The sequence below is a fragment of the Hypomesus nipponensis genome, chromosome 4, assembly GCF_054491055.1.
Source record: "Hypomesus nipponensis isolate SF chromosome 4, ASM5449105v1, whole genome shotgun sequence".
Lineage (NCBI taxonomy): Eukaryota > Metazoa > Chordata > Actinopteri > Osmeriformes > Osmeridae > Hypomesus > Hypomesus nipponensis.
The window spans coordinates 5,780,001-5,793,695 of record NC_140364.1 but is presented as its reverse complement, the minus strand read 5'-3'; the positions used below and the strand labels follow the sequence as shown (position 1 = coordinate 5,793,695).

General features: G+C 53.5%; 1 protein-coding gene across 3 annotated transcripts in view; it reads right to left on the bottom strand.

The window, feature by feature from the left end:
- LOC146295193 (triple functional domain protein) overlaps positions 1-13,695 on the bottom strand; it is a 55,569-nt gene that overhangs the window by 27,845 nt on the left and 14,029 nt on the right. For all 3 annotated transcript variants that reach the window (XM_084695963.1, XM_084695965.1, XM_084695964.1), the window contains exons 3-10: positions 10,200-10,274; positions 8,577-8,691; positions 5,862-6,054; positions 3,578-3,682; positions 2,176-2,372; positions 1,806-2,028; positions 1,029-1,151; positions 90-281 (exon numbers count right to left, since the gene is read on the bottom strand). In XM_084695963.1, coding sequence (XP_084552089.1) covers positions 90-281; positions 1,029-1,151; positions 1,806-2,028; positions 2,176-2,372; positions 3,578-3,682; positions 5,862-6,054; positions 8,577-8,691; positions 10,200-10,274 — 1,223 coding nt within the window. The remainder of the gene's footprint in view (positions 1-89; positions 282-1,028; positions 1,152-1,805; positions 2,029-2,175; positions 2,373-3,577; positions 3,683-5,861; positions 6,055-8,576; positions 8,692-10,199; positions 10,275-13,695) is intronic.

Sequence of the window (13,695 nt, the reverse complement as noted above, 5' to 3'; positions counted from 1 at the left end):
ACAAGTGTATGTGTGTGTGTGTGTGTGTCTGTGTGTGTAAGTGCATGCGTGTGTATGCATGTGTGTGTGTGTGTGTGTCAGCCCCTAACCTGGTCGCATTTCTGGTGGAAGGTGGCCGACATCTCCAGCAGGGTGCTGCGCTCGTCCAGTGCGGCGGCGAAGGCCTTCCACTCCTGCTCCAGCTGCCCCGAGATCTGCTTGATCTGCTGCGAGGCGTAGTGACCAGACTCCAGGAGACGGTTCCCCACAGACATGATCCTGTTGATGTTCACGTACACGTTCTGCAGGGAGGGAGGGGGAAGGGGGGGAGGAGGGAGTGACGAGGAAGGGAGGAGGGAGTGAGGAGGAGAGAGGGAGGGAGGGAGGGGGGAGTGAGGAGGAGAGAGGGAGGGAGGGGAAGAGAGGGAGGGAGGGAAGGGTGGGGGAGAGAGGAAGGGGAGGGAGGGAAGGGGGGGGAGAGAGGAAGGGGGTGGAAAAGGAGGACAGAGGGGGGTAAGGGGGTGAAGGAGAAGGAGGGGAGGAGAGAGCCAGGGAACGGAAGGAGAGAGATGGGGGGGGGAGGAAGAGCATGAGAGAGCGAGAAGAAGGGGAGGGAGAGGGAGCGGAGGGATGGAGGGAAGGAGAGAGGAAGGGGGTGACGAAAGAGCAAGACAGAGGCAGCATAAGAGTGAACAAAAGACGAAGAGGGAGAGAGAGAGAGGCAGGAGGAGAGAGAGTTGAGTTGGTTATAGAGCCGTTGTAGCAGTAGCAGCAGCAGTCCCCTATGACTGACAGAAGGACAGTAGATTCAGTCCTGTTTCCCCAACACGGCTCCGTCACGGTTATGTAAGGATTCACTATATGGATCGGGAATGGGATTACCTAACACCCTGTGCTATTAGCGCACACACGCAGAGATCGTTACCAATGACCTGTCAATCATGCAAGCACGTGGATCAAGCGCTACAGTCAAAAGTGTACTAAGTGCACGATCCTCAGGCAAACGACACACTGCACATGAGTGTGTGTGTGTGTGTGTGTGTCCTTACCATGCAGTTCATAGCAAAGTGGTTGTGTTGGGTCTGCAGCTCCATGGCGTGGGGGTGATTGTTCCCAATCTCAGTGTATCCGGCCAGGAACAGACCCTTGTTGTGCATGATCCAGTCAAACATCTGGGGCAGAGGGGAGACCACAAACACACATTTTCGTTACAGACGTTCAATGTCCCACCTCCTTTTAAAAGTGTGGGCAAATATGTTTGCCCCTGTGTTTGTGTACAGTGTGTGTGTGTGTGTGTGTAGATAGCATGTCCCGAGCCCAGAGATGGAGATGGACTGCCCAACAGAAGAACTCTCCCAGCCTCTTGAAGGATAACTCATGACCATGGTGTCCTAGCAACAAGCTTACCGCAGTCCAACACTGCAGCCTCCCAGAGTCTCTACCTTCTACTGCAATCCATCACATTCATCCCTCTCTCGGTCTCTCTCTCGGTCTCTCTCTCGGTCTCTCTCTCGGTCTCTCTCTCTGTCTCTCTCTCTGTCTCTCTCTCTGTCTCTCTCTCTGTCTCTCTCTCTGTCTCTCTCTCTGTCTCTCTCTCTGTCTCTCTCTCTGTCTCTCTCTCTGTCTCTCTCTCGGTCTCTCTCTGTCTATGTCTCTCTCTATGTCTCTCTCTATGTCTCTCTCTATGTCTCTCTCTATGTCTCTCTCTATGTCTCTCTCTATGTCTCTCTCTCTATCCATGTACTGACTGACTTCCCATCAACGTTCATATCTGTCTCTCTGACGCGCACACACAGACACTTACACACACGGACACACGCACGCACCTTCTCGGCGTCCTGTTCGAAGAGGCGTAGCTGGAAGCACTGGTCCAGCTGCAGCTTCCTGACGTGCCAGGCCTGGTGCAGGTGCTGGCGTGTGGCGTGCAGCTTGTCCAGGAGGGCGCTGACGCGGGGCACCAGGCCCTGCGTGTCGGCGTTGCACACGCTGCCGCCGCCCCCGCCGTTCCGGTTGGAGTACGACTCGCTGCTCTGGATGCGCTGCAGGAGCCTGGGGGGGAGGGGGGGGGGGCCATCATCACCCTCATCATCACCAGGATCATGTGTAGCATCTGTGTGCGTAGCATCTGTTTGTGCATGCATGTCTCGTATCTGTGTGTGTGTGCGTGTGTGTGTGTGTGTGTGTGTGTGTGTGTACCTCTGGCCCTCGGCGTCCAGCTCCTCGATGGGAGCCTTGATGACCTTCTTCTTGAGCGCGGCGTGCTCCTCAATCATCTTGCGGGCGCCGTCCAGGTCCTGGGGGAAGTCCTTCCTGGACACGGTCTCCTGCATCTCCTCCAGGCGGCCCAGCATGTGGCCCGCGTGGCCCGAGAACTCCTCAAACGCCACCCGCACCTGGGGCACGCCACACAACGCCACTGGGTTTAGCACGCGCTTGGGTTATCGCGCATGTAGACGGTGCGGGACAAGATCAAGGATCAGTGCGCAGTGGTTACTGTATTTCGGGGGTCAGAATCAAGGAATGGTCTGTGTTTACTGGTTACAGCTAGTTCACCCACAACTGAGGTAAAATTCGGAGAAAACTGTTTGAAGGGATTTTTAACCGGACTTTTTTGTAGGGTTAATATATGTTTTATACTACATTATAAATTGGCATATAGTGAGCATATATCATTTATATATTATATTAGTGAGCATATATTATTTATTATAGGAACATGAATAATATAAATCAACAAGATGAATGTTTGGTCACATAGTGTTTGTTCTCCCATATGCCTGCAGGCATACAGAGCAGAACAGAGACTGTGGTGGAGGGACCCGGGGCAGTAGGGCTGGGGGCTGTAGGGCTGGGGCTGTAGGGCTGGGGGCAGTAGGGCTGGGGGCAGTAGGGCTGGGGGCAGTAGGACTGGGGGCTGTAGGGCTGGGGGCTGTAGGGCTGGGGCTGTAGGGCTGGGGGCTGTAGGGCTGGGGCTGTAGGGCTGGGGGCTGTAGGGTTGGGGGCTGTAGGGCTGGGGGCTGGGGGCTGTAGGGCTGGGGGCTGTAGGGCTGGGGGATGTAGGGCTGGGGATGTAGGGCTGGGGGCTGTACGGCTGGGGGCTGTAGGGTTGGGGGCTGTAGGGCTGGGGGCTGTAGGGTTGGGGGCTGTAGGGCTGGGGGCTGTAGGGCTGGGGGCTGTACGGCTGGGGCTGTAGGGCTGGGGGCTGTAGGGCTGGGGCTGTACGGTTGAGGGCTGTAGGGCTGTAGGGCTGGGGCTGTAGGGTCGGGGGCTGTAGGGCTGGGGGCTGTAGGGTCGGGGGCTGTAGGGCTGGGGGCTGTAGGGCTGTAGGGCTGGGGCTGTAGGGTCGGGGGCTGTAGGGCTGGGGGCTGTAGGGCTGGGGGCTGTAGGGCTGGGGCTGTAGGGCTGGGGCTGTAGGGCTGGGGGCTGTAGGGCTGGGGGCTGTAGAGCTGGGGGCTGTAGGGCTGGGGGCTGTAGGGCTGGGGGCTGTAGGGCTGGGGCTGTAGGGTCGGGGGCTGTAGGGCTGGGGGCTGTAGGGCTGGGGGCTGTAGGGCTGGGGGCTGTAGGGCTGGGGGCTGTAGAGCTGGGGGCTGGTCCCTACCTCGATCCACTCTTCATGGTTGTAGTCCAGGCTGCCTTCGAAGTCTGCTGTCAGCTGGGAGGGGTCTACCACCTTGGTAAGACCCTCCAGTGACACCATGGTCGTCTGTATGGAGAGGAGGAGGGGTGGGGTGGGGGAGAGAGGGGGGGTACAGGGGGAACGATTGCGTTGTGAAATAAAAAGGGAGGGAGGAGGGGAGGGAGGGAAAAAAAAGTGATTGGTTTCGATCGACGTGTTTGTGGTGTTGTTGCGTGTGCTGGTGGAGGGGCAGACAGGGAGCTTGGAGGACTCGCTGAGGCACAGCTCATTTAGAGAGACACGGAAAGGACCGGAACCTCACCTCACCTCACCCCACCCCACCCTGTCACGGCTGGGATTGGATGTTCATCACCGGTCAACATCACAGCCTCTGGGATCTGATGGGCCGTGACAGATACGGGAGGGGCAAGCGGTATGAGGTCGGCGAAGAGATGCTTTTGAAGTCTCCTTTGTCCCTCTCTCTCTCTCTCTCTCTCTCTCTCTCTCTCTGCCCACCCCCCCCCTCTCTCTCTCTCTCTCTCTCTCTCTCTCTACCCTTCCTCCCCTTTCGTCCTCGGGCAGACGTCCTTTCATCTTCCAGTTCACCTTCGTTCCTGAACACCACCGTTCAAGTTCTTGTTCTGTGACTCACATTCACACTTGTGTGATAAGGTGGCACAGCCCGTCTTCAACAAGACCGTTTTCACACCACCGGACACTTGAGCCTAGATCTCACACAGGAAAATCCTTGTGCTTTCTTGAGTGTTCAAATGTTAGCGCTCCGTCCATTGTGTATTTATGGTGTACGTGCAAAAACAAAGGCCGAGTGGTCTGTCGAAGTTGGCACCTCGACAGAGCCATGGAAAATGTGGCGCCTCTCTTTCTTTCGTTCTTTCTTTCTGTCACCCTTCCTCTCTCTCTCTCTCTCCATCTCTTTCTCTCGCTCCATCTCTCTCAACTCTCTTCTGCCTACAGTGTGCTTGCCTACGAGCCAAACCCACACGCCCTGGTCAGAGATGGAGGAAGGGGGGAGGGAGATTGTGTGGGCTTGATAACCGAAAGATCAGCTGTTGATGTTGCCGGGGGTTGAAATGTTGTCATTAAAAGCTGAGGAGAGTGCTAGACTGAGAAGAAGAGACCGGAAGGGAGGGCGACGAGGATAGAGGGCAAAACCTCCCAGGTTGGCCTTCTCCCACAGAAGGAAAGAAGGAGAAAAGGAAAACAGGAAGGAGCGAAGGAAACAAAGAAAGACAGGTTCCACTTCAGATCAAGGTGCTTGTAATAACCGTTCGTATATAGGAAACGAGGCCCTTGAATAAAAGCCTATTTAACATTCATATGTTCAATAGACCTGCAAACATCTCTGTTATGCAACACTTTACAAGCACCTTGGTCGAAAATGTTTCCGAGAAATTCTTTCGTTGTCGCCCAGCGTTGTTTTTCTCCCAGATCAGATATCAGCCTGGGCCTGACATTCTGCCTCAACAACAACCACCGCACTGCCCACGCCCCAACACACACTCACTACTCTAGAGGTCAAAGGGGAAATCCAAACCATGGGACAAGGCCAAGGCCAAACAGTGAGATGAGTGAGCACGCACACGCACACACGTCATTGGAATGGCTGAATATCACAGTCACAGTTCTAGAAAGCGAGCACAGGGTCAAAGTCAACGATCTGCAATCAACAGAAGTCCTCATCAGTCCAAAACAACCCAGGGTCTCACACACACACACACACACACACACACACACACACACACACACACACACACACACACACACACACACACACACACACACACACACACACACACACACACACGCACACACACACAGCAGGTGGTGTTTAATGGTATTCTTCCCTGTGGCGACTGTCTTCCTGTCCCCCCATCCAATCAATGCTGTGTCATGTGAGCCAGGTCAATACAACAGCTACTATCTCCCTCTGTGTGTGTGCGTGGGGGTGTGTGGGTGTGTGCGTGCATGCGTGTGTTCGAGAGAGGGATTATATGCCTATTGCAACACGTCCCTTTGAGAAGCCCAAAGCTGCAGCCCGGCTAATGACCACACAGAGGGCAGGAAGCGATCGTTCACGCTGTCGTCAGTCACAGGCTGTCGTCAAGGCTTTTCTCACAGCACAGAAACCAGTAAATCACTGCAGTCTAGGTGACCTATATTACTACGGTCTAACAGTGGCTACTTCTACGCGTCATAAAACATATCTCTTTTTTTAGTTTAAAAATAAATAAATAGCGTTTTTTACCTCAAACTCAAACTTGGAACTGCCAAAGTTTGTTCTCTGCTTCTGCCAGAAGTTGTCTGGTTTGATGATGAGTGCAACGTGGATGCAGCTGGGGAAGGACTCCTGCAGGATCTTCAGGAGAGGCTTGATGCTGTCCCACTTGGAGCCCCGCATGTCCACGATGACGGTGAAGCCATGCTTGCACACGTCCTCACTGAGAGACACAGAGAGAGAGAGAGACAGAGAGACAGAGAGAGAGACAGACAGAGGTGGATGGAAGCAGGGAGAGCTCAGAGGCAATGTCCACCACAGTATAATCCAGGAAGTGGCCGGGAGAGAGTGAGAGTGAGACCGAGAGGGAGAGAGAGGGAGAGAGAGACCGAGAGGGAGAGAGAGAGGGAGAGCGAGAGATATAGGGCAGGGAGGAGTGAGAAAGGGAGCGAAAGAGGCGGAGGGGGGAGGGAGAGAGAGAGAGACAAGAGAGAGAGATCAGGGAGGGGTGAGAGAGGGATGGTGGGAGGGAGGAGATCAGGATGGGAGGGGGACAGTCATAACAAACCGTGGTGTGAAGCAGTTTCTGTACTGTGAAAACAGCCAATGGAACGCGCGCACACACACACAAGCGTGCACACGCACAGAATTTTATGATGACTCCAACCAAATTCACAAAACACAAAACGCAGGTGAAGCCAAACACCTTCCCCAGTCGTCCTTCCGCGTAGCACCGACTGTGCCTTCAAAGGTGTACAAGAAAATACTCGCAAATAATGAATAGTGTCTCTCCTTCTCGTTTCTACAAACGTCCTCCTTTTCATGCCCTGCAGAACCGCACACTCATCCCTGAAGGGTCTCTCTGCACAACCCTCGCCATCCCTCGATCCTTCTCCTCCGTTTCTGTCAGTACACCCATCTTTCTCTCCTAATCCCTGACTCACGTGCTCCCTCCCCCCACCCCCCTCCCCCCCCCCCCTCTCTCTGAAAAAATAGTCTCTCTGCCTTTCTCTCTCTCTCTTTCTCTCTCTCTGAATCTTGTCCGTCAGTCCATATGTCTGTTTGGGAGCAAGGTGCAGTAAGCAGACGCTCAGCTCCAAATAAAAAAACACCTCTGGTCGCCCCCACCACAAGCAAGGAGAGGGAGAGAACGAGAGAAACAGAGAGAGCGGGAGAGAGAACGAGAGAAACAGAGAGAGCGGGAGAGAGAACGAGAGAAACAGAGAGAGCGGGAGAGAGAACGAGAGAAACAGAGAGAGCGGGAGAGAGAACGAGAGAAACTGCGAGCCAGATGCAACGCAAACAGAAACATTTGAGGCAAACAGATTCGGCCCAAACAAACTCCAAAAGACAGTCCAACCCCCCCCCCCCCCTGCCAAACACCAACATCTCTCCTGTTCCAGCCAGGCTGAGATCGACAGTGACATCTCCAGCGGAAGAGAGAGAGAGACCTACATACACGTCCATCGACGGACGACGTTCTCAAACGACGACGCGTCCGAACAAATCGAGAGGAGAGTCGCGAGGAGACGGAGAGAGGGACGCGGCGACGCCGTCCCCAGAGAGAGGACGAGAGGAGAGGGAGGAAGGGACAGAGAGAGGCCGGCGGGAGAGAGGGGCAATTACCTCGGAGGCGAGCGATGCCCGGCGCAGAGCTACTCATCCGCTGCGATCGCAACAACAACTCGGCTGCTTCTGCAACTGCGACACTTGTTTTGCTTTCACCCTCGCCCACACGCCCACGCACACATGCCCTCCCTGCGCATGCGCGCTCTCCTTTATTTAAGCCCCTACCCTCCCTCTCTCCCTCTTTATCCTTTTCCCCCCTGGCTACTCGTTCACTCCCAATCCTGCTACATTGCTCTCTCTCTCTCTCTCTCTCTCTGTGTGTGCACTCCCCTTCCCCCGTCACTATCTTCCTCTATCCATCCCCAATCTCTCTCCCTCTCCCTCTCCCTCTCCCTCTCCCTCTCCCTCTCCCTCTCCCTCTCCCTCTCCCTCTCCCTCTCCCTCTCCCTCTCCCTCTCCCTCTCCCTCTCCCTCTCCCTCTCCCTCTCCCTCCCCCTCCCCCTCCCCCTCCCCCTCCCCCTCCCCCTCCCCCTCCCCCTCCCCCTCCCCCTCCCCCTCCCCCTCCCCCTCCCCCTCCCCCTCCCTCCCTCTCCCTCTCCCTCTCCCTCTCCCTCTCCCTCTCCCTCTCCCTCTCCCTCTCCCTCCCCCTCCCCCTCCCCCTCCCCCTCCCCCTCCCCCTCCCTCCCTCTCCCTCTCCCTCTCTCTCTCTCTCTCTCTCTCTCTCTCTCTCTCTCTCTCTCTCTCTCTCTCCCCTCCCTCTCGTGTGACTGAGTGTGGAGGAAGGGCTTTGGCAGCGGAAAGCTGCAGCAGGTTTTCTGGCGGCCCACAATCTCTCTCTCTCTCTTTCTGTCTCTCTCCATCTCTCTCTCTCTCCCTCCTGCTCTACTTTGCAAAACCGTCCCTCTTCCATGCTTCCCTTGCTCTCTCCCTCCTCACGTCCCCTCTCTCGCCCCCTACCCCTCGTTCGCCCATTCTCCCACGTGTCACGTCGTAGTATATCTCCTCCTTACGTGCGTTCACATATTTCTTCTCATATTGGCCCCTCCAGGATGTAATCTTTGTCATTTGTTATGGCCACTGTTGACGGACAGTGGCTACTCCCCCCCCCCCCCCCCCCCCCCACACACACACACACACACGCACAGTACAAATACACACACAATATAACATTCCCACCTGGGGATGCCAGCGAGGTATGCTATGAGTCGTCGGAGATCCTCCTGTCGTATCCTGTCATGGTTGCTACGTGACGGGAACGTTAACACTGGACCTCCTCTCCTGTCTCTGCCCCCTGTGGATGAGACACACACACACACACACACACACAATGAGAAACACAAAGACATCACACCACCTGGGTTTCAGCGGCTGTGTAACTGGGACTGAAAGTGGGCGGAACGGCTCCTCAACAGTCATATCAAACCAGCTGTATTACAGGGAACATAGACATCGTATGACATTTCGTGTTTTTTACGTCTGTGTTTGAGGGCCTGTGTGCTACTGGACCATGTGTTATTGCTCCCATCTCTCTTCAGCTCTCTCCACCTCCCTCCCTCCTCCTCTCTCCCTCTTGTCCATACCCCCTCTACCTTGTTTCAAAGCCAATTACTTTGCCAGAGAGTACTATGGGATGCAGTTATGACAGACGGTAAGTCATCTCTATGGAGACGCTGCCCTTTCCCTCTCCCTGTGAGTCATTGTCCTGATCATTATGGTCTGCCGTTGACCTTGGAAGAAAATAGCTGGGGACAAAAGAACTGAAGAGGATACGCCCTCACGCACGCGCACACACACACACTCCCACAACTTTAGGTGCGACATCATCTCTTATTTGCTATGGCTCTGAGACCTCTCCTTGTTAAATTTGAAAATAAATAAACACACACACACGCGCGCACACAGGAGCTGACTTATGTGGTTCCAGCCTGTCTAAATAATCGGAGTGTAACCCCAGTGTGCTGCGTGACCCTGCTCTGTGGAGTTTTGGTCGGGCAAGGTTCAGGCCAGCCCTGGGGACCTGAGGGAGAAGAAGCTGTCATTCCTTGGGTATTACGCAGTCCTGTTGATACTGGCTGCAGCTAGCTAGACTGACTCTGTGTGTGTGTCGAGGTGTGTGGGTGTGTTGGTGTGTGTGACTGTGAGTGCGTGTGTGTGTGTCTGTCACTATGACATAGGTCATAAGTTAAGTGTCTTGGACTTTGACTTCTGAGCTACAGAGATTTTACATGACCTGAGAGCAGCTTATTAAACCCACCCACAAAGAGAGAGTGTGTGTGTGTGTGTGTGTGTGTGTGTGTGTGTGTGTGTCTGGCTGAACGTCAGAGAGCTGACAGTGTGAAAGCCTATGGAGCTGAGTGTCATGCTGCATTAGCTGTGTCTGGTGAGTTCTGATCTTTGTGTGAAGCCAGAGACAATTAGGCACGGACAACAGAGGGCAAGTTCACACACACACACACACACGTTTGTTTTACTATATTAGTGAGGACCTACCATTCACTCCCTTTCAAAATTGGGTTAACCCCTAATCCTAACCTCAACCCTTAATGTGCTTCTAACCCCTAACCCTTCTAAAACTCATTCCAATCCCAACCCCCCCCCCCCCCCCCCCAAAAATAAAAAATAAATAGAACCTGCTGTTGAAGTTGAGAGGACCAAGAAAATCTCATCACTAGCAAAATGTTTTCCTTTGTTTACTATACTTGTGGGGACGTCTGGTTCCGTAAAAAATAGTAAAACCTGGACACACATACTCAAGGATACTCTCCCAAACACACACACACACACACACACAGCACCCACCTGATAGAAAGGCAACTTTCTCTTTTAGAATAGGCAACACCTCCATCGCTCTCATCTCTTCATTTCTGCGAAAACCTGCAAGAGAAAATTAAGAGCATTAGGACCAGGGGGGCCAGAGCCTAGGTGAGGCCTACAGTATGAGATATACTGTAGCAGCCGATCACAGTTAAGGACGAGGATCCTGGGAAATGTAGTTCTTTCCACCGTGCACTGATGACCTCTTTCCTCTGGACACACCGTTCTCACACCAGGTACAGTACACATGCTCACACACACAGACTCTTTCTCTCCCTTTTTTTCCCTCTATCTCTGTCTCACACACCCACACAGACACAGACACACACACACACACACACACACACACACACACACACCCTGAATAAGCAGCAAGACTGAGGTTTCAGAAAAAAAACTACCCTCTGACAAAGACCAGTTTTAGTTTTAGACTTAGAAAAGACGGAAGCTTGGTCAGACAAAGAGCCATTTGTGTGTGTGAGAGAGACCGGAACAGAGAGAGACAGGAGGAGAGACATTGAGAGACACACAGAGAGAGACAGAGAAAGACAGAGACGGAGACAGAGACAGGGAGAGGTTCATTTGGGTGAATCAGGGATGCATCTCTATCCTCTCTGTTGATCAGAACACCACACAAGGCTTCTGGGAAACCAAGAACAACCTCGTCCATGTGACTCAGAAAAGAAATGAATAGTTATGAGGATGGAAGACGAGGTGGTTGGTGGGGGGTGGGGGGGGGGGTGGAGAGAGAAGTGAGGAAAAGTGAAGATATGGGTGACTGATAGAGAAGGGTTGTTAATGTGTGAAAGACTTTCTCCTTCAAAGACACAGCGCTACCCACAGTTGGCTGTCTTGTATACTTCACTATCCATCACCACACAAACACACACACACCATCGCGACATGTTATACAAACACACTGAAATGCTGCACACACAAATGTACTACACACAGTCACCCACACACACACACACACTGTGGACAGAATGAGAGCACAGCACTTGTCTCAGTAGAGTGGTCCTCCAGTGGGTTAGGCTGTGATGGAGATCCTCCCTCCACCCCCCCTACCACACAGCAGTGAAGGGACATGAAACACTCATCTGGAATAGACACACACACACACACACACACACGCAAACACTAGGGGGCTCCAGAGTACATGTCATTCCCTCCAGGCTGCTTCAACTGCACCACCTCTCTCTGTCTCTCTCTGTCTCTCTCTGTCTCTCTCTGTCTCTCTCTGTCTCTCTCTGTCTCTCTCTGTCTCTCTCTGTCTCTCTCTGTCTGTCTCTGTCTGTCTCTGTCTGTCTCTGTCTGTCTCTCTCTCTCTCTCTCTGTCTCTCTCTCTCTTTCTCTCTCTCTCTCTCTCCCTCAGTTCCCCCCCCCTCTCTCCCCTACATCCATTTCTCCATCTCTTCTCCTCCATCCCTCCCTCTCAGGGGTCTCATAATAGGCCCATTTTGTTTTTTATGCCACAGATAAATCCCTCCCCCCCCCCCTCCCAACACACTCATCAATCTGTGTACTTAGAGATATTCAGGACAACATGCCCATTAGAGGGAGAGAGAGATGGAGAGCGGAGGACGACACGACGGATGAGAGCGAGAGATAAAGAGATAAGGAGAGAAGAGCGAAAGTAGAGAAGGAGATGGCAGTGTGACAGCGCCTTTCAGTGGAGGTTTCACACAAACGTCTTTGATTTGGATTCTTTCTAGAAGTAATGACGCAACGGCTTCAGTGGAAGGAGGAAGTGGCTTCAGCCCTGCTACGACCGTCCTAAATGGGGCGGAAGTTCACACATATATACACACATTCTCACAAGCAGACACACACACACACACACACCTGGGCGGTGGCTAGTGCACGACCTGGCTCCCCTCAGAACACTGTTTATGGGGGTATGCTAAGAAGATGCTAATCTGCTAGCACCTCAGGAGAGGGAAAGAATCAGGCCTCCCTCTCCCTCTCTCTCTATTTATATATCTCTTTCTCCTCCTCTCATCTGTCTCCTGTCTCCCTCGGGGTGGATGAGTTGAGCTTCCCGCTGCGCCGGCCGGCTTGCCCGCCCAGCCCTGCCCCTCTGTGTGTTGTTGAGGGCTGTTCATTAAACGGGGAGGCTGCTGTAAAGAGCCCCCAGTCAGATCACAGCAGAATGGTCAGGACTTAACTCATTGACAGATTGCGTGTGTGTTGTTCCAGGAGTGTGCGTTTTAGTTTTGTGATGTTTGACGAAGGGTCATGACAAAACTAACTGACAGGTGTGTGTGTGTGTTTGTGTGTGTGTGTAGTGTGTGTTGGTGCAGGAGTGTGTGATTTTCTTTAGTGATGTTTGATAAAGAGTGTCTTGGACGTGTGGGATCTTATTTACGTCACGGGATAATTAGGTGTTTATGTGTGTGTGTTTGTGTGTGTGTGTGTGTGTATTTGCCTCAGTGAGAGCCTTGTCGTGCTGTGTGAATTCCCTACTGTAGCAGTTCAACTGGCACTGAATGAGACCTCAGAGCACCAACTGGCCCCTGGAGCACACACACACACACACACACACACACACACACACAGTCTTCTGTCTGTCTAGCTTCAGCCTAGAGACTGACAAACACATGAGATACTCTCTCATAGGTTGACTCAAATACACACAAACATGAGGGCACAGATGATCCACACACACACACGCACACACACGACAGCCAGACGACACCAACACTCTCACTCAGCAGATTTCTACGCTGAACTGGACATCTGATCCTTATTTTATAGCTGGGAGTCTCAGAACCCATCTCCCTTCCCTCCTGCCCTTATCCTCCCTCATCCCTTCTCCCTCCCTCCCTCCCTCCCTCCCTCCCTCCCTCCCTCCCTCCCTCCCTCCCTCATGCTGCCTTCTTCCCTCATCCTCTCTCCCCCCCTCCCTCCCCTTCACAGTGCCCCTAACTCCTCAGGCAACTCTCCTCTAGCGATAAAACCCACGCCTGGCTCCCAGCAGTCTGTGTGTGAGAGAGAGAGAGAGAGAGAGAGAGAGAGAGAGAGAGAGAGAGAGAGAGAGAGAGAGAGAGAGAGAGAGAGAGTGCGCTCTAAGCATGACATCAGAGGGAGATGGAGACAGATGGGACAGACAGAGCATGACGACACAGCACAGCTCCATGTAAACAGTAATTACCTGCCGCCAATCACACCAACCCTTTGCCGTGCCGTCTGTGGGGGGTCACGTACTAAACCCAGACCCGACCACCACCACTCAAACCCAACGCGACCCCTGACCCAGCCCGGCTGGGACAAGGCAAGAAGCCCCAACCTGCATCCGGACGGTAACTTGGCCATGGATTATGACCATTTGGGGACCGCAACCAAACTAGAACAAAGGACTTCACAGGGGAGCACTGTAACTATGGAAGCCTCCACACACACACTTCTCGTGTTGTGTTCTGGGACTGTAGAAAGTGGCACAGAAGCTTGCCACAGGACCAGCTATATATAGCCCAGCAGG